General features: G+C 54.7%; 6 protein-coding genes and 1 non-coding gene across 7 annotated transcripts; 1 reads left to right on the top strand and 6 right to left on the bottom strand.

Annotated features, from left to right (window-relative positions):
- Positions 1 to 608: 608 nt before the first annotated feature.
- On the bottom strand, positions 609 to 2,600 carry dbp8 (ATP-dependent RNA helicase DBP8). Its single transcript, XM_020198682.1, has 2 exons — positions 1,985 to 2,600; positions 609 to 1,880 (listed from the first exon to the last, which is right to left on the bottom strand). Exons 1-2 carry the CDS (start codon positions 2,566 to 2,568, stop codon positions 812 to 814), a joined length of 1,653 nt encoding a protein of 550 aa, XP_020061540.1. The 5' UTR covers positions 2,569 to 2,600; the 3' UTR covers positions 609 to 811.
- A 197-nt stretch (positions 2,601 to 2,797) lies between these two features.
- ASPACDRAFT_t21 lies at positions 2,798 to 2,888 on the top strand. The gene has a single exon. It is a non-coding gene; the product is annotated as a tRNA-Pro (tRNA).
- A 416-nt stretch (positions 2,889 to 3,304) lies between these two features.
- ASPACDRAFT_110526 (anion exchange family protein) lies at positions 3,305 to 6,023 on the bottom strand. Its single transcript, XM_020195483.1, has 5 exons — positions 5,461 to 6,023; positions 5,187 to 5,335; positions 4,988 to 5,075; positions 4,420 to 4,916; positions 3,305 to 4,363 (listed from the first exon to the last, which is right to left on the bottom strand). Exons 1-5 carry the CDS (start codon positions 5,877 to 5,879, stop codon positions 3,459 to 3,461), a joined length of 2,058 nt encoding a protein of 685 aa, XP_020061541.1. The 5' UTR covers positions 5,880 to 6,023; the 3' UTR covers positions 3,305 to 3,458.
- Positions 6,024 to 6,166: 143 nt separating this feature from the next.
- Positions 6,167 to 8,897, bottom strand: bbp (putative zinc knuckle transcription factor/splicing factor MSL5/ZFM1). The gene is made up of 8 exons (XM_020195484.1): positions 8,629 to 8,897; positions 8,361 to 8,574; positions 8,070 to 8,287; positions 7,612 to 7,835; positions 7,447 to 7,555; positions 7,181 to 7,398; positions 6,606 to 7,130; positions 6,167 to 6,556 (listed from the first exon to the last, which is right to left on the bottom strand). The coding sequence occupies exons 1-8, from the start codon at positions 8,786 to 8,788 to the stop codon at positions 6,515 to 6,517; spliced, it is 1,710 nt and encodes a 569-aa protein (XP_020061542.1). The 5' UTR covers positions 8,789 to 8,897; the 3' UTR covers positions 6,167 to 6,514.
- Positions 8,898 to 9,207: 310 nt separating this feature from the next.
- Positions 9,208 to 10,109, bottom strand: ASPACDRAFT_56592 (glutathione S-transferase family protein; the record flags this gene model as incomplete). The annotated part of the gene is made up of 3 exons (XM_020203149.1): positions 9,208 to 9,829; positions 9,922 to 9,975; positions 10,030 to 10,109. The coding sequence occupies 3 exons, from the start codon at positions 10,107 to 10,109 to the stop codon at positions 9,208 to 9,210; spliced, it is 756 nt and encodes a 251-aa protein (XP_020061543.1).
- A 1,535-nt stretch (positions 10,110 to 11,644) lies between these two features.
- On the bottom strand, positions 11,645 to 13,502 carry ASPACDRAFT_74719 (ferric reductase family protein; the record flags this gene model as incomplete). The annotated part of the gene is made up of 4 exons (XM_020204284.1): positions 11,645 to 12,517; positions 12,573 to 12,758; positions 12,817 to 12,878; positions 12,935 to 13,502. 4 exons carry the CDS (start codon positions 13,500 to 13,502, stop codon positions 11,645 to 11,647), a joined length of 1,689 nt encoding a protein of 562 aa, XP_020061544.1.
- Positions 13,503 to 15,364: 1,862 nt separating this feature from the next.
- Positions 15,365 to 19,034, bottom strand: ASPACDRAFT_110536 (uncharacterized protein). The gene is made up of 2 exons (XM_020195485.1): positions 18,795 to 19,034; positions 15,365 to 18,725 (listed from the first exon to the last, which is right to left on the bottom strand). Exon 2 carries the CDS (start codon positions 18,701 to 18,703, stop codon positions 15,851 to 15,853), a length of 2,853 nt encoding a protein of 950 aa, XP_020061545.1. The 5' UTR covers positions 18,704 to 18,725; positions 18,795 to 19,034; the 3' UTR covers positions 15,365 to 15,850.
- Positions 19,035 to 19,170: the final 136 nt, after the last annotated feature.

The following is a 19,170-nucleotide window of genomic DNA, read 5'->3' on the forward strand; positions in this document are numbered from 1 at the left end:
AGTATGACTTTTTCTTTAATCGTCAATCGTTTCTTTAGACAATATACGATTGATGTTGCTTGATCGCGTTGGAGATCGCCCTCAGCGCGCGTCGAAGGACCTTGGTCTTTGCATAGTCGTGCAGCGCATCTTCGTCCATACTGCAGCCTGCAACTCAGTAACCTTGGTAGTCGACATACTCTCCAAGGCCCGACATTCCCCAGAAACATTAGGCGTCTTGAGTCCCGTCTAGCCCCGCGGTCTGATCTTTATACTTGGTAACCAGCGATCAAGACTAGATCTACAGAGAATATGTTTTCTTTCTCTTGACCATGCCACGCGAACTGTGGCCGTCAGATTTGTCCGCTGAGCGAGTCAATCCCATGAGAGCTAGCCAGGATAGTCCCCCTAGAGCTACTCGTGTACTGTACCATGTCTGCGTACTACACACTAGGGCCAATGGCCTCGGAAGCATGGCAGGACTCTCCATAGTATCGCTACTAGTAGTCTGCTGCATAATGCGGGATTACATGCATGGTTTCCAAGGAGCCTCCTTGAAAAAAGTCTTAGATAATGCTCGGAGGATGAGGATGTGTGGTCAGAAGAGACCGCGTCTTCAGACACCGTAGGCAGTCGGACTGTGCACAACCAGTTTCGCTTCGCTCTATCGAGTTATACGCAATCAGCCCAACATGAGCCAATCCCATCTACTGATTCTAGCCAACTCAACCTAAAACAATGCCATAGATACCATAAGACCCAGCTCATCACCCTATGTACAGTACAATCCCATATCTCGATCGCAACGACCTCCAGGAAGCACCCCCCTCCACTACCTCACCTTCTTCAACTTGACCCTCCTCCTCCCCAACACATCCCTCCCCTCATCCATCTCGCCCGCAGCCTCGCGCTTCGCCTCGCCGACGACCTTCAACACCCCATCCCTAACCACCCTCGTCTCCACACTCACGCCCTCCTCCTCCCACTCGACCATCTTCCTCCCCACCCGCTCCTCAATGGCAAGCACAAGTGCCACATCCCTCTGCCCGACGAGCGTGACACTCTCACCCTTGCGGCCCGCACGGGCCGTACGACCGACACGATGCACATAGTCATCCGGATTCCGGGGCACGTCGTAGTTGACCACCATCTCCACCGAGGGGATATCCAATCCACGGGAGGCGACGTCCGTGGCGACGAGGATGCGCGCGGCGGCGGCGCGGAACCGCGCGAGGTTGGCGTTGCGCTCGCTCTGCGGGAGCCGGCTGTGCAGGGAGGTGGTGCGGTGGCCCAGGCGGCGGAGCATGCGCTCCAGCAGGTCGGCGGTGGCGGTGGTGTTCGTGAAAATGATGGCGGGTTTGGTCGCGTTGGCGTCGGTGCTGAGGAGGACATGCAGGAAGGCTTCGCGGTGGGTCAGCGGGACTTGGAGGTAGGTCTGGTGGAGGGTCGGCGGGATGGTGGACTTGTTGGCGGAGGTGATTTCGGTGACGAAGATGGGGGGTTTCGCTGATGATGAGGATGATGAAGACATGGATTGAAGGGCCCGGACTTCCGGGGTCAGGGTTGCGGTGAACAGCAGCGTTTGCCGGTCGGCGGCCGATGGCACCGCGCTGAGGCAGGTCTCCACGTCCGGGAGCATGGACCCTTGCCCGGGGGACAGGAGGCGATCAGCTTCGTCCAAGATGACCATGCGGACCCGCGACAGGCCGCGGATGGTGTCCGCGCCCGAGGTGTGGATGTGGTCTGCCAGCCGGCCGGGGGTGGCGATGACCACGTGGGGGCGCTGCGACAGGGCCAGCGCCTGTGAGCGCATGTCGGTGCCGCCGGTGATGAGGAGGGGTTTCATGCTCTGCGGCGCGGAGAGGGCTTTGATTTGCTCGTAGATTTGGAGGGCCAGTTCTCTGCCCTCAAAAAGTTAGCATCGCGTTTCTCTCTGTCGGTCCGTCTTTCCGTGCTTCTTTCTTCTGTCTTTCTTTTTATTGTAAGAGAAAAGGGAAAAACCCACCTCGTCGGCGTAAGTACCAACCCAAAGATCCCAAACGGATCCTCCGCCCACTTCTGCAGCATCGGCACCGCAAACGCAATCGTCTTACCGGAACCCGTGCGGCTGCCTCCAATACAATCCCGCCCCGCCAGGATCTCGGGGATACACGCCTTCTGAATCGCCGTGGGCCGGCGCACTGCCATCGTCGTCAGCGAGCCCACCAGCCACGGCGCCACCTTCAGGTCGGTGAACGAGGACCGCGCATCCTCGAGCCCTGCCGCCAGCGCATCCTTGATGAGCACCGGGTTCGCGTCCGCCGCGGCCTTGTTGGCGGCGGCCTCCCTGGCGACATCCTCCTTGCGCTTGATGCGGGAGAGTGTGGGCAAGGGTGCCGGCGGCGGGGCGGCGATGTAGGAGTCGGTCGAGGAGTTCGAGAGACGTCTTCTCTTGGGGGCGCGCTGCTGTTGCTGCTTTTGATCGGCGTCGAGGGTGACGCCGCCTTCGTCGGACGAGGACTCGGACTCCATCTCGGAGTCAGATGCGGAGTGGTGCGAGGCAGACTCGGACTCGTCCGGGATAGGTTCAGGGGACTGTGAGGGCGCCATTTTGGTTTTTGGCGTGTTAGATTGAATGTGAAGCATGCGCTCGACTTTTTTTTTGGTTGATATGACGGCAGAAAGGCTGACCGCAGTGGGCGGTGTGTTTGTCTAGCTAACTGTGTTCGGTTAGTGCGAGGTTTTTGATCTTGATGAACTCTATTTTGCACGGTGCAAAGCTAGTTCTTGCATACAATATGGATGATAATATCATAAAAGCAGGCAGATAATATATCAAGCCCGGGTGGTCTAGTGGTATGATTCTCGCTTAGGGATACAAACCCAAGCATATCTGCGAGAGGTCCCGCGTTCGATCCGCGGCTCGGGCCTTGACACCATCCAATCTTGTATTGGACCTTCTTTTTGTTATTTTCATGTTATGAAAATATGGATGTGTTAGGCTAAGCAGCTTTCATGCGCCTCTAGTACGGTCCTTTGGGGGTCGGTAGTTGCTGTTCTGGTGACATGACTTAATATCTTCAAAACCTCAACCCCCTGAGGCATCTCATATCCTGATATCTGTGGTTTTAGTTCCTTGTGGGAACTAACTGCTTGTGTGGGTCAGATGGGGTTGCATGTCAGCGGTAGTTAGCAATACGAGCTATATTTACTCTGCTATAGCCCTCACTCAGTTCGATTGGCCTAGCTACCGTGCTTTGCAATGTGTGGGCTCGCTCAAGTTGATACGACCTTGGCCACTTTTCACGTGGAAAGACCTCTAAGAAACCATTGACCAACATACAATCGGGCGGTGATCAAGAATTATATATAACTGGGTTGAATCTAGACTCTAGAATTCCGTCACGGAAGTCATTCACACACATCTATCCCAAGCCAGCATCCACTCGAACAACAACCAGAGCAGCTTCTGGCCATCCCAAAGCATACACATAAAAACATCAATCCTTCACGCCCGTGGTACTCCTCCGCCGCACCGCCGACCTCTGCATCTCAAACACCTCCCCCCTCTCCAGATCATCACCCACCACGGACTCCGACGAACTCTCGTCCCGATTCGCAAAGACACCATTGTCCTCACCACCGCGGGCCTTCGAGTTGCTCCGCCCACCGTCGTGTCCCGCCAATGCCCCCTCGCCCCCAAACGAATCATCCAAACCGTGCGTCCCGCCCACGCTCTCCATCGTGAACGGACTCGCCGCCGGCCCATCGAGGACCCCTAGCTCCTCCGCGGTGAACCACCGCGGGAACAGGAACGAGCGGACGGGGATCAGCAGCAGGATGATGACCGGGAAGCCAATGGCCGCGATGGTCTGCGTGATGGCAAAAGTGGCGCCGAAGCCGATCAGCTCGGCGATGACAAAGGCCCAGATGGCGGGACGGCGCTTGAGCCGCTTGAGCGGGTTGGCGGCCGGGGTGAGGCGGCGGTCCTGGGCGAGGAAGACGAGCTTCTGCGTGATGCCGTTGCCCTGGAGCGCCTGGACGCCCATGATGAAGAAGAGGCCCGCGAGGACGCCCTGCGGGATCAGGTGGACGACGATGAGGAGCGGGCCGGTCATCGTGCCGAGGGTGAGCAGGCCCTGGGCGAGGTTGCTGACGCGCTGCTCGACGACGTGGTCGGTGATGCGGATGGCCTTGCCCTTGTTGGTGTCGTCTTCGTCGGCAACGTCGCGCGTCACGCAGAGGGCGGCCGTGTGGAAGGGCGCCTGGGGGATCAGCCCGTTGGGAAAGGGGATGCCTAGCAGACCGGCCACGAAGGTGGTGAGGCCCAGGAGCCACAGGTCCCAGTGGAACCCGGCGGGTTTACGAAGCGGGAACTCGGTTCCCTGGGCGATCAGTGAGGACACTGGTCGAGTGGTCAGCCACGTCTAGCCTACCGCAATTTTGGGGGAGCGTACTCACCGTTGTGGTCAAAATAGAACAGGATCGTCAGGAGGATGGCAAACGGGATCGCCAGGAACACATCCCCGACGCTGATGTCCCAGAAATGGACCAACCAGCCTCGATCCGCGGTGGGGAAGAAGGCCTTGCTGGTCGGCAGAGTGGCCACCTCGACGTCCCTCATATGGCCGATGTGCACGAAGCCCGTGAAGAAGACAATAGTCAACGGAGTGCCGTAGTCCTCCAGGAACTTGCGCACGAATCTCTGGAAGAGGCTGCTATTGCCCAGCTCGCCACAGATCCAGCCCGCCATCAGCACCAGCAAGGCGACCATGATACTCAGGTAGGCGGAGGTCTCGCCCGCGGAGCCCCATTGTCGGGTCAGGACCTGGATGCCCTTCTGCAGGTAGATGAACGCGACGTAGAAGCCGAAGATGTCGCACGAGAAGCGCGTCACGTAGGTCAGCCCATTGCAGGCGTTGGTGATGGCCAGCAACCAATGCATGATCAACGACCATCTGACTGGTCAGTACGGTGCCTTACTCTGCCCCAACTACAAGAAAGAGCATGAGAATAGGGCGAGACTTACATGCCAATCCAGCACATAAACGCCAGATAATTCGTGCCTCTCGAAGCGATGATATCATAAACAGTATAATTGAATACCGTAATAGGACCTACTACAGATTAGCACTGCGCAAATTATCAAGAAGATTCAATAAATCCCCCCTTCACCCTACTACTCCCACTACACCCCCCGAGATAAAAAAAAGGAAGACAATACGAACCAGTAACCCCAACAATAACCAACGGCTGCGCCGCGAAGACCGAGAAAACCACCGCCCCGAGCACCGAGGCCAACAGCACCTCATTCACGCCATAGCTCTGGTTGGTCTTCTCGAACATGTCGAGGGAGAACGCCAACGCAGGGAGGATACTAAATGCGACGGGGGTCAGTTTTCAGCCAAAGCCTGATCATCCTCAACACCCATCCCAAACCCAACCCGAAGCTCACCTCCCCAACTCCATACCCAAATCCCAACCAAAAAAAGGAGAACATACTTAGCGAAATACATATAAACCGTCGCCGGCACGACGCGATAATCCCACGCATCCGTCCAATCACTCCAATAATACGGCGCCCGGCGCTTGACGTCCTTGACCATGCCCCGGAACAAGCGGACGCGGTACCATTTGGATGATGATGATGCTGATGCTAAAGTGGAGGGGGGGTCGTGTCTTGCCCCGGGGTCGGAGCGATGCTGCTGCTGCTGTGGATGTCTTTCACCCCCAGATCGGAGGGAAGAGCTGCGTCGGGATCGGGATTGAGACTGCGACTGCGGTTGCGATTGCCATGGTTTGCGATGGGAGTGGAGGTTTGGGGATAGAGATGGGGAGGAGGATTGAGGTTGGTATCCTCCTCCTCCATCCCCAAAGCTTCTCCTGGGTTGGTCCCCGTGGGTGTTGGTCCCGCCTGTCATTGCGGCGGCTGCGGTGTATGATGATGAAGACGAAGAAGAGGCGGGTCCCTCCTATCTTTTTCTTGGGGGATCAAACTTTGGTGATCCCAAAAAAACAAAAAAAAACAAAAAGGGCCAAGAAGCCTGAACTCTGGAAGACTGGAAGGCTGGAAAGGGGATATGAGAATTAATGCTCTACTTGACTTGATGAATCATGATTACTTCTCCGATCTGGAGGACTGCTTTCAACCTTGAAGGAGAAAAATTGATCGATTTGAGCTTCTCCACGAAATTGCGGAGAAAGGTCTCCTCCGCCTTAGGCATCAATAACGGGGCCGGCCCCATAAACGTCACTCCGGCTTTTGCTCTTCGGCACCTCGCCTGTCTAGATTCTCCACAACCAGAGATTTGAGGATCAAACACAAAGGAACAATATTGATTAGCTAGTACACTTGATGGACTACGAATAAAAGCAGCAGGCCGGACGCTGTCCAGTTGAATCCAGACTCGCCCGCCACGTATGCCGCCCTACTATCCTGCGGAATCCTGTCGAATTTCATCCCAAATCAAAGCAACTCTCATGGTTCATTTCAGCAGCTGAATTCAGTAGGCTTTTGTCGTCATGAGCTGAAGGTCCTGCAGGTTCTGCAAGTGCCCTAAGCAGGTGGGGGAGGGGGAGGAGGCTGCTCGCTCGGGGGCTGTATCAGGTTAGTTAAGTGTCCTACAACCTCGGTTAAGCAAACATACCGGAGGAGGCGGTCCCTCGCCAGGAGGGGGTGGGGGAGGGCTGCCACTGTTGCCAGGATACATCGAGGGCATGCCCGGGGGTGGAGGCGGCACACTCAAGCCAGGAGGAGCACCGGGCGCTCCCATGCCAGGGTAAGAGGGATAGCCTCCGTAGCCATACGATGCCTGTCCACCCGGGGGCGGAGGAGGGGCAGCCTGCGCTTGTTGCCATGGGGCCGGAGCTCCAGGGGCACCGTAGCCACCCTGCGAGCCATAGCCGTAATCGCCGCCATGGCCACCGTGACCGCCGTGGCCGCCACGACCTTGAGAAGCCCAGGGAGGCGCACTGCCGTGGTCGCGAGGTCCATAGTCGTCGCGACGGTCGCGGCCGCGCTGCTGCCAAGGAGCCACATCGCTGGCAGGAGGGCCACGCTGCCACGGCTTCGCATCACGGTCATCGTAGCCCTGATCGGGTCCAGCCTCGATGCGACGGGGTACGTGGCCGTTCTCTCCAGGAGCGCCGCCAGACAGCTCTTGCATAAGTTGCTGGTCACAGTTTAGTAACGATCAATCACAACACAGGAACGAAATCTTACCTCCATCTCCCGGTCGACGGCGTCGCCGCCACCAATAGCTCTGCGACCGCCGCCGCCGCCGCCGCCATAGCCACCGCCGTTGCGCCAGTCGGAGCCTCTCTGGCGGTCAGGACAATCGCGAGCCATGTGGCCTGCGTTACCACACACGCGACAGATAATGTTGGCGGTGAAATTGCGCTGCTCAGGGCAGTCGTACTTGCGGTGTCCGATTTGACCACCTGTCTGTGTCAGAAGGAGGGACCAAGGATGATTGGGAGGAAACTTACAGTTCTGGCAAGCCTGGTTTTCATCGTCACGGAGAGTACCGTTGAGGGCGGCGAGTTCTCGAAGCTGGTTGCGCTTGAGCTCGTTCTGGCCTTCGGGAATGGAGGCAGCCTAATGTACCATGAGCACGGTGTCTTGAACGAACCAACAGCAAAGGAATAACTTACCGTCTCAATGACATTGTGCACCAGCTTCTTCGCCTTGTTAACTTTCTCCTCGGTATCTGCCATGATCAGACAGTGGAGATCCTCTTCCTGGTTGCTGGCATGAGCGGCGTCAGAGCGACCCTTTCCTTCCTTGACGGAACCCTTGCCACGGATCGCAATCTTTGCGCCGGACTCGGTCTCCATCTTCTTCAAGGTATTACCACGAGGACCTATGAGTAAGCCAACTTTAAAAAGATAGCGGAAAGCCTAGGTGTTAGTTCAAGCTGTTTTTGTTTTGAGGGTGAAAGAGCAAAGAAGAGTGCAACATCAAGCAGCAAGGGTTAGCAAGAAGCGAGCTGGAGAGAATCCCATCGCGCGGCGGCGACGTCGTCATCAGAAGCCCGACTCGAGCACAGAGGTTCAAGTAGGAATACAGAGCACAACGCAACGGTTAGGAGTTAGAGGGTTAGTTATCATACTGAAGTTAATCTCTGGATAGTCATTCACTGGCACGTAGACCTTCTCCTGGGTCTTAGTGGGACGTCTGTAGTCAGAGGGCGGGTGGTAGTTAGGAATGGTCTTCATCGCCTTCTCGACGAGCTTGTGGCGCTCATCCTCGAGACGCTTCCGATAGCGGTATTCCCTTGTGTTTACACGTCTGCCAAAGTTATCGTACTGGGGAGGAGGCGAGGGAGACCTATAAGAGTATCACAACGTTTAGTCTCTCCAGTAGCATTGAGAAGGAGAGGATGGGTGGAAGTTCGACAAACCTGTCACCGTCGGCTGGAACCACATCGTTGATCCGCAGCTTCTGGCTGATCTCCTCGATACGCAGATGTAGCGTATACGCCTCCAGCTGTTCGTTGGTGAAGTTGGCCATGATCATGGTGGGCAGGCCCATGAGACCGGCAGCCTTGTTCTCCTGCGCATCACCCCAACGGTTGCGCTTCTTGCGCTTCTTGACACCGTCCGCGGGAGGATCAGCTAGAGACGTCAGTATTTTTACCTTGATGTAATGTGGATGGAAGGGTAACTCACCACGAACAGGGCTGCGACCGCGCTTGTAGGCGCTATCCCCAGCCGCAGAGGCCGGGGTCGCGGTGCGACTCTCGTCCTCTGGGGCCTCATCGCCGCCGAACCTTCTCCGACCCAAGGGGACGTTGTTGGAGCCGGTGACTCCCTGGTTGCGCCAAGCCATGTCACTGTCAGTCAGTTCAAAACCTGGTCAGTGAAATTTCCCGTGCAGGATCGTGTCCTTGCGGATCTTGCGTTCTGTGAGATAGATGGAGGGGAGGGATCGAATCAACTACAAAGGCCAGAAAACAGGGCCCTCCGGGGGGAGAGTGGCAAAAGCTTTCTTCACGTGGTTGCGTGACTAAGCCCGCCGCGGCCTGCTTCAGCAGGTGAGCTGACTTACCGTCAGTAACTTACTGCAATTACTTCTTTGCCTCGCTCACTTTTTAAACATCAATATTCCATTCACTTTTCACCATAATCTCGAGGAGCCAGAAAATGAGAATTAAAATAGAGTCATGATTGATTCATTATTACAGAGATCCCCCCACCCTCCCAAAGTCCACTAATCCCCTAACCCCCCAAACCAGACCCAAGGAAAACCTATTTCTTAGCCGCATCATCCTGCATGCCCTTCAACACCCACTCCCTCGTCTCGCGCATACTTTTCTCGGCCGCCTCCTTGTCCTTGATCATCTCCTTGATAGTGTGCGGCGAAGGCACATGGCGACCCTTCTCCACACCCTCGCGCTTCAACAAGCGCTCCTCCCAGGCCTTAAGATGGGGGAATTCCTCGATATCGACGCCCGACCAGCCCGCGCACGTCACCCACCCCCAGTGCGAGATATCAGCCAACGAGATGTGATCCCCGACCAGGAACCCGGATTGACTCTCGCTGAGCCGCTTGTCCAGCACGCCGTACAGGCGGCGGGTCTCGTTGACGTAGCGGTTGATGCCGTAGGGGACGTGCTCGGAGGCGTAGCGCACGAAGTGGTTGGCCTGGCCCTGCATGGGGCCGACGCCGGCGTTCTGGAAGAACAGCCAGTTGTTCATCTCGTACCACTCGCGCGTGCCCCGCGGGTAGCTGATCTTGTAGTCCTTGTCGTACTGCTCGGCCAGATACAGCAGAATGCCGCCGGACTCGAAGAGGGAGATCTTCTGGCCGTCGGTGAAGGTGTCCGTCAGGGCGGGGATGCGGCCGTTCGGGTTGATTTCGAGGAACCATCTTTGTGTCTGGTTAGTGGTAGGTTCTTTTGATTTGGGAGGGGGAAGAAGGGCGGTAGAAGGTGAGAGAGAGGGGACGGGCTCAGAACTTACGGCTCCTTCTGGGTGTTCTTGGAGATATCGATCTTTTCGACCTTGTAGGGCAGGCTACCATTCATTAGCTTGTGATTCTGATGGACTTGACGGAAACAGAAAACATACCCCAGCTCCTCCAATGCAATGGAGATCTTGATTCCATTGGGAGTCTGAGCGGTATACAAAGTGATATCGGGGGAGCTCATCTTGGCGGTAGCAGACGAACGAAACAACTGGGCAGAGAGAAAGGTCTTAGAAGTGAAGGTAGTAGGTCGATAGGAGCACCGAGCTAAGACGTTGGAGGAGAACCGAGGGACTTTATAGAACAGCCCACTCATGGCGGGCAGTGGAATTGATAATTAGGTACCCTAGGTAAAGGAGGAGGGGATGATGATGCCACTGGTGCATCTCTACGCCATCTTTCCCGATTAAAGTAACGTATCTTTCCTGGTAAGCGTGGGGCAAACCTGCCAACTGCCCGTCCCATTGATCCCGATACGATCATACCAGAAACCAGCCGCTGCGAACAGCTGCCAGCAATGGAAGGATTACAAATGGAATACGGTGGTATCGGACTCGGGGACGCGGGCATTTGTCACAGACTGGATTGGTGATCATTCTATCCGTAATTGCTCCATACCACAAGCAAGCAAATGAGGGAGACTTTCCGCTCGACTTGCCCCACTCCTTGATTTCTAAGCCGAGCTGGTCAGAGCTGGTCAACAAACCCCTCCGTCGCAACGTGAGATACACCGGTAGATGCCCTCAGCAGAACTCATTAGTTATGCCCGATTGTAAAGGTTACCCAGTTCTCTGGTGTTGGAACCTTGAAGAGGATTACTTGCCCGAATCACTTAGCGTCCAGGTCAAGAACCGGTCCGACCTGCCCACTTACTGGGCAGACAGTTCGACGGGTAGATAGAGGCATTCACGGTAGTACTGACGGTACTGTACTTATACCTTACCTACGGTACAGTGCTACAACAACATTCAAGTATAGAAAGCTATTCTTATTGGCTGCATAGATCCAGAAGATGCCCAATTCGAGGGCATCCAGCTTATGCCCACCAGTCACGTGCAGTAACTGCCCATCTGCCGGTTCACGGAACTGGGCATTCGGACATGACCATTTTCTTGTAAGCCTGTCTTGTTCGAATATGCAGTCGACTGTCTCCAGAATCGACTCGAATCAAGACCTGATCCTGGTCGACCTCGGTCGATGTGAATCCCGATCCGAATCCCGAGACCTGCCTGCAACATGCCACAAAACCTTGAACCTACTGCAGTCTGCTGGTAACCAGTGCTAGTTAACTACTGGTAAGTTAGTTACCGGTACTAGTACTAGTCATCTCTACGTCAACGATCTTCGATCTTTAACGTCGGGCAATTCTAATTGCAAAGGCTAAAAATTTAAATTGATAAGTGATATAATCAAGTATATACGCAGCCGGAGTGTTTGAGGCAAGCACACGGCCAGATCGAACATAAGAACACAACAAAACTAGTATATACCCTCTGAGACCAAAAGAGTCAAGGTTGCCGGCAGAAATCGATGCACGCACACAAGGGAAAAGGCGGTCGACAACACCACAGGCTCGTTTGAAACAAAAATGTAAATATTCGTACCCAGGCCCTCGTGACAAATCAGATGCGAGCATCCGTAGTCATGGGGAGGTGGGCTTGGGGGCCAAATTGTTGAATGCCTTGTATATAAGAGAGTCGTACCCGCCTCAGACAGAGCTCACCAGGTGAAGCTCTCCTCGATAAAATCGACCTGCGTGCGATCCTGTCGATTGCGGCATACTCGTCGCACATCATCGCTCAGACCACCGTTGCCGCAGACGAGCACGCCCATCGCTCCGATCTGGTTCTCGACCTCCATGCCCACCAGGGTATCGATGTTGGGTCGGCCGGGGAACATCTGCACGGTCGCACTGGGACTTTGGATCTCCTTGGTATTGCGCGGCCGGGTGATAAACAACATGATGCGGAGCACTTCCCGGCGACGATCCATGGACAGAATGCTAGTCATCCAGGGACGAATCCACTCGAGGTGCTCAGGAGATTGGATGATCCAAACCAGAGTCACACGACGCGCTGCCACGGTACCCTCGGCATATCCCTGGACGAGATGGCGCACAAACGGCACCTGATGGGTGATACCAACACCACCGGCGAAGAGAAGCACTGTGCCGTAAGAGTCCATCGAGTGGATGCTGCCATACGGTCCTTCCGCTAGTGCCCGCAGTGACACCCGCCCACCAGGCGAGTTCTGCGCCCGCTGAAACAGTTTGTCGGTGAACCCGGTTCGCCGACGTACGAGCAAGGAAATGGTCGTCTTCTGCAGGCCCAACATATCCTGTCGGTTCATGGGGATTCCCTTCTCGTCCGACAGAGACTCGGCTTCTTCGCTCCATCCAACCGAAAACGGATGGCACGTCCACCATCCCACAGCAGGGACGTACAGGTAGATGTGCTGACCGGGCTTGAAGGTCCAGGGTCGGGCCATCTTGATGGTGATCCGCATCGCATCGCCAGGCATGGTTTCGACAAGGGCCGTGGTAGACTCACGGCCACAGTTACGGTACACGAGAATCGCAAGCCGAGCAGCACGCTAGGATCATGTCAGCATTGAATCGTCGTCGATTTTGAGTGTTAGATGAACCTACCTCCAGCGCCCAAAAGATAATGCCGACCATCAGGTAGTACTGAGAAACCATACCATTGAGGTGGACCCAAAGGAAGGCGATCGCAAGCACAGCGAGCGCAATGTGAAGGTGGAGGAACGTCTCGTAGAAGGCGTGTCGAATGGGCGAAGGCGAATGCAGCAGGAGAGCTAGGAAAGCACATCCCGACTAGATTCAATGTCAGTAAAACTTCTATGGCGCACGTGGAACTGGCTCAGGCACTCACAATCAGACCAACAAGAAGGAAGTTGCTTGCCCCAAGACTTGCTCCAATCATGGCCCAGCCCGCTAGCAAAAAGCATTAGCATCACTTCGACAAAGCTGGCCGACCAACGGCTTCTTACATGTCTGAACCTTGGGGACCATCCAAGCCACGATATGAGCGATGACTTCCAGGACCACGATGCGGCCGAGCCAGCGGTGAAGCAGATTGAAGGTGTCGAATGGAATCTGCAACAGCGTAACCAAGGGGTTGTTTCGACCAGCCATGAGGATCAATGGGATCATATTCACAGTGGCCATTGTTCCGGTGCGGTTACGGATGATGCCTGCGGCGGTGCTCTCGGTGGTGCCATATGGCACGGTGACCACACAGAGCACGACGTTCATGGCGACGATGCCAACCAGCAGGAACGAGTGAAGTCGACTCGGCAATGTACCCATGTTGACGGCCCGGGACAATTGGAATTCACGATTGTGTCGGGCTCGGAACAAGGGCGCATAGGTGATGTGCGTTTTGATCTTCGATAGCATCGAGTCCGGTGTCACGAAGTATAGTTGTCGCTCATTGTTGAAGCTGGCCAGTCGTCGCAGATGACTCGAGAGTCGATGCCACATCTTCCACACATACACAACAGCCGCCATGAGACCCAGCACCAGCAAGCTCAGCCGGGCGAGGTCATCATTGAGCATCTCATACATCGAAAACTCGCCGCCACCACCACGCTTTTCTAGCTCTTCAGCAGAAACAAGTCCAACCAGGGACGTACACAGAACGAAGGATAGCATTGTGAAAATAAAAAAGAGATTATAAGGACGGGAGAAAAAAAAAGAGGGAACGTGAAAGGACAGGGAGCAAGGGCTCAGCAACAGGTCGCCGGTGGGCCAAAACGAGAGATATCTTCTATGAGAGACCGGCTCTGCGTAGAAGGGATTTTCCACGAGGGAAGGAGGACAAATATGATGCCAAATGTATTCTGACCAGTCAGTCTGGACAGAACAACCAAGATCAGGTTGTTTGCAAGATCTTATGGTGGATAAATGGCACCGAGGAGGCAGTGAACAGGATCCCTCACAACCACCTGGATATGGAGATCACCAACAATGGCGTTGTCTTCGCTTTCTCCTCGTTTCGTCTTTGACTCGCTTTGTCACGCACAACAACCCCTCAGACCACGATGCACAGGAAACAAAGCCTTGCTTTCCTGAAAGGTGAGAGGAATGAACGGTCGCCGGGAACCCGAATACTTGAGCCAAATTGTAAAGGTCGGCAGGCAACGAACGGAATGCTGAGCTTTCGGTGAGCCAGTCACTTAGTCCTACAGCTGAACAGGAATGAGAGAATTGCAGACCAATGGCTAGACCACAATCCAAAAAGCAAATGGAGACAAGATCCCCAGAGAAAGGGACAGGGAAAAGAAAAATAACACAGACCCCGAAACGAAGGGGGTGATAAGAAGCAAAAGTGGAGGCAAAGAAAGAAAGGACCACCTGGGATCAATATGAAGTGCAAAAGAAAAAGAACAGACACTGTCAAGGGAGAAGGGAAACAAAAGTAGGTTTTCCCCAGCCGTGGGGAATGATTATACATAGATAGAACAAGCGAAAAAAAAATCCCCTTCCTTCCTGCTTCATTTCTCTGTGTCTTGCCCTGTGCTCTGGTCTCTAAGCCCACTAGACTACTAGCAAACTGTCATCGGGCCTAGAGGGGAGGGGGAAATTGAGTCAGTGCATTACAGGCTCATGGGATGCTGAGCCGGTGCTCCATCTTGAGCTGGAGCTTCTTGGGTTCAGGTTATCATCATGTGGAGGGTGGAGACGAGAGTTGAGGGAGAGAGGGTCGTGGGGCCTTGGCTGGTTGGACTCCTGGCTGGCTGGCTGGGCCATTAGACTAGAGTCACTAGACAGCAGTATTCGCCTCCGAGCCCAGGAATTGGACATATCCAACCTACCGCGGTGCATCGTCGGCTCCAAAGGAAGGATTGGCGCCCGCCACAGCGGCTGATCCGGGCGACCGCGAGAATTCGAAAGGTCAATGGCTCGATGCTGAAACAATCAAGCGGAGGTCGGGTTGAGATCTCGCGGCTTGGCTGACGCCCTTGCGTCGGGCGAGCCAATGCGGGCGGAAGGACGAGAGACGCCGGCGGAGGTCAAGCGGGACAGAGTGGGTTTGCTTTTCTTCATTTGTTTTGAAGTCGGTGAGGTACGGAGTAAGGTACCGTCGCATGTAGAGCAGTACAGACTTTCCAGAGAGTACTAGTTGGAAAAAAGGATTCGTGCAGATGCATAATGCAAGAGCCTGAAGAAAGTGCTGACGCCGGGCGGTTAAACACCACGCACGATGGTGATGGTGGTGGGAATTGCTCAGGATTGGAGAGATGTTGTGTTTGGTCTTTCTTTCCTCACCCACCACCATACAACTATCTTGCGGGATAATGATCAGGGATAAGTCCCCATCAAGTTGAAACATCTAGTCGTGGCCGTTGACAGAGCCGACAGGTTATTAGGAGAGGGAAGTGACACCTGACAAAGTGCCAAGTTTGCCCGTCAATTCTCCATCTCAAACACTTCTAACCTTTTCCAGTTGGCATCCCCCGTTCCACTCGGATAAAGAATTCGGGGAGTCGACAAAAGGACGGAATACTCCATCAACTCATGACCCCCAGGAGTCCAAGAATAACTACAGCGCATTAATCAATGTCTCTCTTCTATGTGTATCTGCTCTATTCGAAACCGGATCTCGAACCGCCATCAATGATGCCAGCCATGCTTATGATAAATGAAACCCTTTCGGTGCCAAGTTGATTCCACAAACCCTTGATTTACTCTATCAACAAACAATCAAGCAGTCCCTCCAAACAAATCCTCAACAATCAAAAGCATCATCCCAATCGCCCCGGGTATCATCCAGAAAACTATAAACTAAACCTGAACCGAAGAACTTCCTAATAAACTGCCCGCCATGCCCGACGATGCATGCGCACCCTGAAAAATCCGTGTAGAACAAACGGTACTAAAATACTAACACAAGAGGCTACGATTTAGGCCAGAAAGCTGAGCTCATCGTCGCTGTCCTCATCGAAATAGGACATCACCGGCGCCGGCGGCGGTGGTAGTCGTGCGCGACGAGGTCGAGTCGTTCTTCTGTTCGACTCGGTCGCAATGGCCGTAGGGGTGACGGCGGGGACGGGAGCAGAGATTGAGGCTCGAGCTAATCGTGCCGATTTTCTGCAGACTAGCACGGCATCTGGTTGAGTCCTTGTCGTGTCAACTGCAGGAGCAAAGCTGTTGACGATAACCACTTCGATCTGGGGCAAGGGGTGGACTGTCCTACAACCACTCGTAACAGGGGTCAGATCCTTGCTGCCGATGGTCGATACTCGCGTTCGAGATGATTGGATCATGCGGTTCTTGGCCTGGGACAGGTCGCGGAGAGCCGTGCGAGTCCGGGCGGCTACAGGTGCAGATTCTGATTCGCCTGGCCGTTCCGGCTCGTGGCACGTAGCGCCAGAGCCTCCTCTCGTCATCTTCAGCGAGGTCGATCGAAGTCGTTTGGGCGACCGCACTTCCAAGTCCTGCTGAGCACGCTCCCTCTTGCCGGTCAACGATGGTGCAGATGATGTCACGCTGGAAGCCATCGTCTCGGACGGAGCTGGACTGGCCGAAGCGCTACTGCTCGTTGAGCAGTCAAGATTCGACGCGAGTTTCGGCCGGGCGGCCAGGCGTTTGGAGGCAGGTGTGTTCGCGACCCATTCTCCAATACTATCCTCCCATCGATAAGTATCGCTGGGCTGGCCGGCAAATGCTTCACTCGTTGCAGTAGGCCGTGTCGCCGCCCTCTGCTCCTGCTGTGATGAGATAGCTTCACCTTGCATCTCTAATGCCCATACGTGGTCATCCTCGTCCAGAGTCATCTCCGCCAGTAACATCGCGGTTTCGGCTGCAACTTTATCCAGCAGAAGAGACACCCCGGCCAAAGACGTCAGCCGAGCGAGTCGTGTGACCGTGTCTTTGATCTCCCGAGGAGTGCGAGTCGGCTCGGATTTACGCGCATGCCCGCAGCAATGAAAAACTTGTTGAACAAACTCGGCTAGCTCCTTGATCGTATCCTGCTGCCCAGCCAATGATAGACAAAATGTATTTATGTGTTGTTCTGACAATGCATCAGAGTACACAATCAGATCGTACGGGAGGTCTTGCTTAGCCTGTAGTATAAAATCGCCCAACAGGACATATCCGCGACGGAGGGATTGTAGTCCCAGTGTTTGGATCTCCTCAGGTGTCGAGACAATCCCAATGGCCCTTTGAACGTTAAATGCGAAGCGCGTAACCATTTGTCGGATTTTGAGCCCGCTTGTCCTTTCATCAGGCCCAGATGCTTGCGTGCGTGTAATGCACATGCCGCATAGCGCGGTCACAAGACTAGCGATGAGATTGCTCAACGCGTCCTGGATAGGAACGGGGCATGGAGCCCGGCTTTCAAGCAATGAACTCGCATTCGTTGTGGACGCACGTGTGTCCTTCGGTCTGACAGAGCGCTGCGCAGGTGGGCCTTCAAAACGAGCTGAAATCGCACCTGTGTTCGAGTAAATGCCAGCAGACGCAAGGACGATGGCCTCAACAGCTTTGGTCGCAGCCGCGGAATCCCCGTCTCCGGCAGATACCGATTGGATCGCACCATCAACGCACTTCTTCCATAGGCTGGTGACCATCCATTCAGGAGGGAACACCCCTCGCGTGAGAAGCTTCGCCAATTCATCGTAGAAGAAGGATCGCCGCGAAGGGACGCGCGAGTAATAAACACGCAGCACCCGAATAGGGTCTTCGCGATAGTCACTAGCTTTGGATGGTTCAAAGGCCGAAGGATACACGTAGGTGGCCACATCAAGCAAGCAACGAGATAACAAAGATTCAAAAGCATCGAATTCATCATTTTCCAAGCACACTTGGAGCAAGCGACAGGCGGCCAATCTCGGAATCCATCCTCTCCGGATCATTTCCGAGATCAAATGGATACCTCGTGCGCGCGCTGCTTCGCGCAGCGGCTGCCACCCGTTGTCGTTGGACGCATAGAAGGCCTCAAGCTCAGTGAAGTAAGCATCGCACATATCAACCTCCCCGTCTTCCTCGATCTCATCTTGTAACACCTGCTCCTCTGCAATAAACTCCGGAAGGCGGCGCAGTGCGGCCGACATCAGCGACCGCGGTCCGCGTGTCATGTGTGCATGTTGAGGTATAACTGTCGGGGTTTCGCGGGTGTTATTCAAAAACTTAAGAAGTACTTGATCTAAATAGCGCGCGATATCCACAAATCCCGGGTTCCCACAGATATCGAGTACCTCTTTCCAGGAACCTTGATAGGCGGGGAAACTGCTATTGTTGGAGCGAGTGCCTTTGCGATTGTCGCTAGCCTCCCCACCGCCAGTGGCCGATATGACGTTCCGGAAGAGCTGTTTCCTGATGGACGAGGAGGCGTCCAACGACCCGTGGGATCTTCCGGTAATCAAGGGAGTCGCGATCTCAATCGCGCCAGGCAACGTCCGCTGCGCTTCCGGGCTCTGAATTGTCACTCGAGTCCGTCGTCGCGCGCCATTCCTCTGCCCCCGAGTCGAGTAATTGTGTCGAATCCGGCGGCTCGGGGGTCGCCCGGGAATCCAGGCGGGATCGTCAGGCTCTTCGTCCGGGTAGGTACAGCCTTGGTCGGTCGCGGGTTGACTGGTTCGGTTCGACGGAACACTTTTGCGCTCTATGCTGACGTTGCCAGCATTGACTTTCGTTTTCGCATCCGCGACACTAGCACGGATCTCGTGGTGCTTTTCTAATCGGTGGTAGACGGAGGTCAAAGGGCGCAACATGCGGTTTGCCCACCTCGCGGTCGGTCGGATGTCCTCCATGTTGCGCCAGTCGGCTCGCGGTCTGCGCTTCGAAGTCTCGGTCAGTCTCAATCCAAATATCGCAGAACATATGAGATGTGAATCTCGTTACCGGACTTGATGGGTTCAATGCTGTTCATAGATAGTCCATCTTTTAGCGGGCTCGCGACCGGGATCTTGTAAGCGACTAGGCTGCTTGCTAATTCAGGTTATGAGATGCAACAGGAAGACTCCAAAATCCAAAAAAATACTTTGTAAGAAGATACAAGGATTTCCAATGCAGAATAAGCTTAGAGGGCCGGAGTGCAGAAAAGCCCAAGAGGTATGCAGCTCTGAAAGAGGGACAAAGAAGATTGGATGTTGTGATCGCAGAACGTAAACATGGGCACAATCGGCAAAGGCGGTCAATCGCCCTCGTCTCGTCTTAGTCAAAGCGGTGACGTCCATGATTAACTATTCAACTACGGAAGAGTTGTTTATCGACTCGC

This window comes from Aspergillus aculeatus, assembly GCF_001890905.1.
Source record: "Aspergillus aculeatus ATCC 16872 unplaced genomic scaffold ASPACscaffold_1, whole genome shotgun sequence".
NCBI lineage: Eukaryota > Fungi > Ascomycota > Eurotiomycetes > Eurotiales > Aspergillaceae > Aspergillus > Aspergillus aculeatus.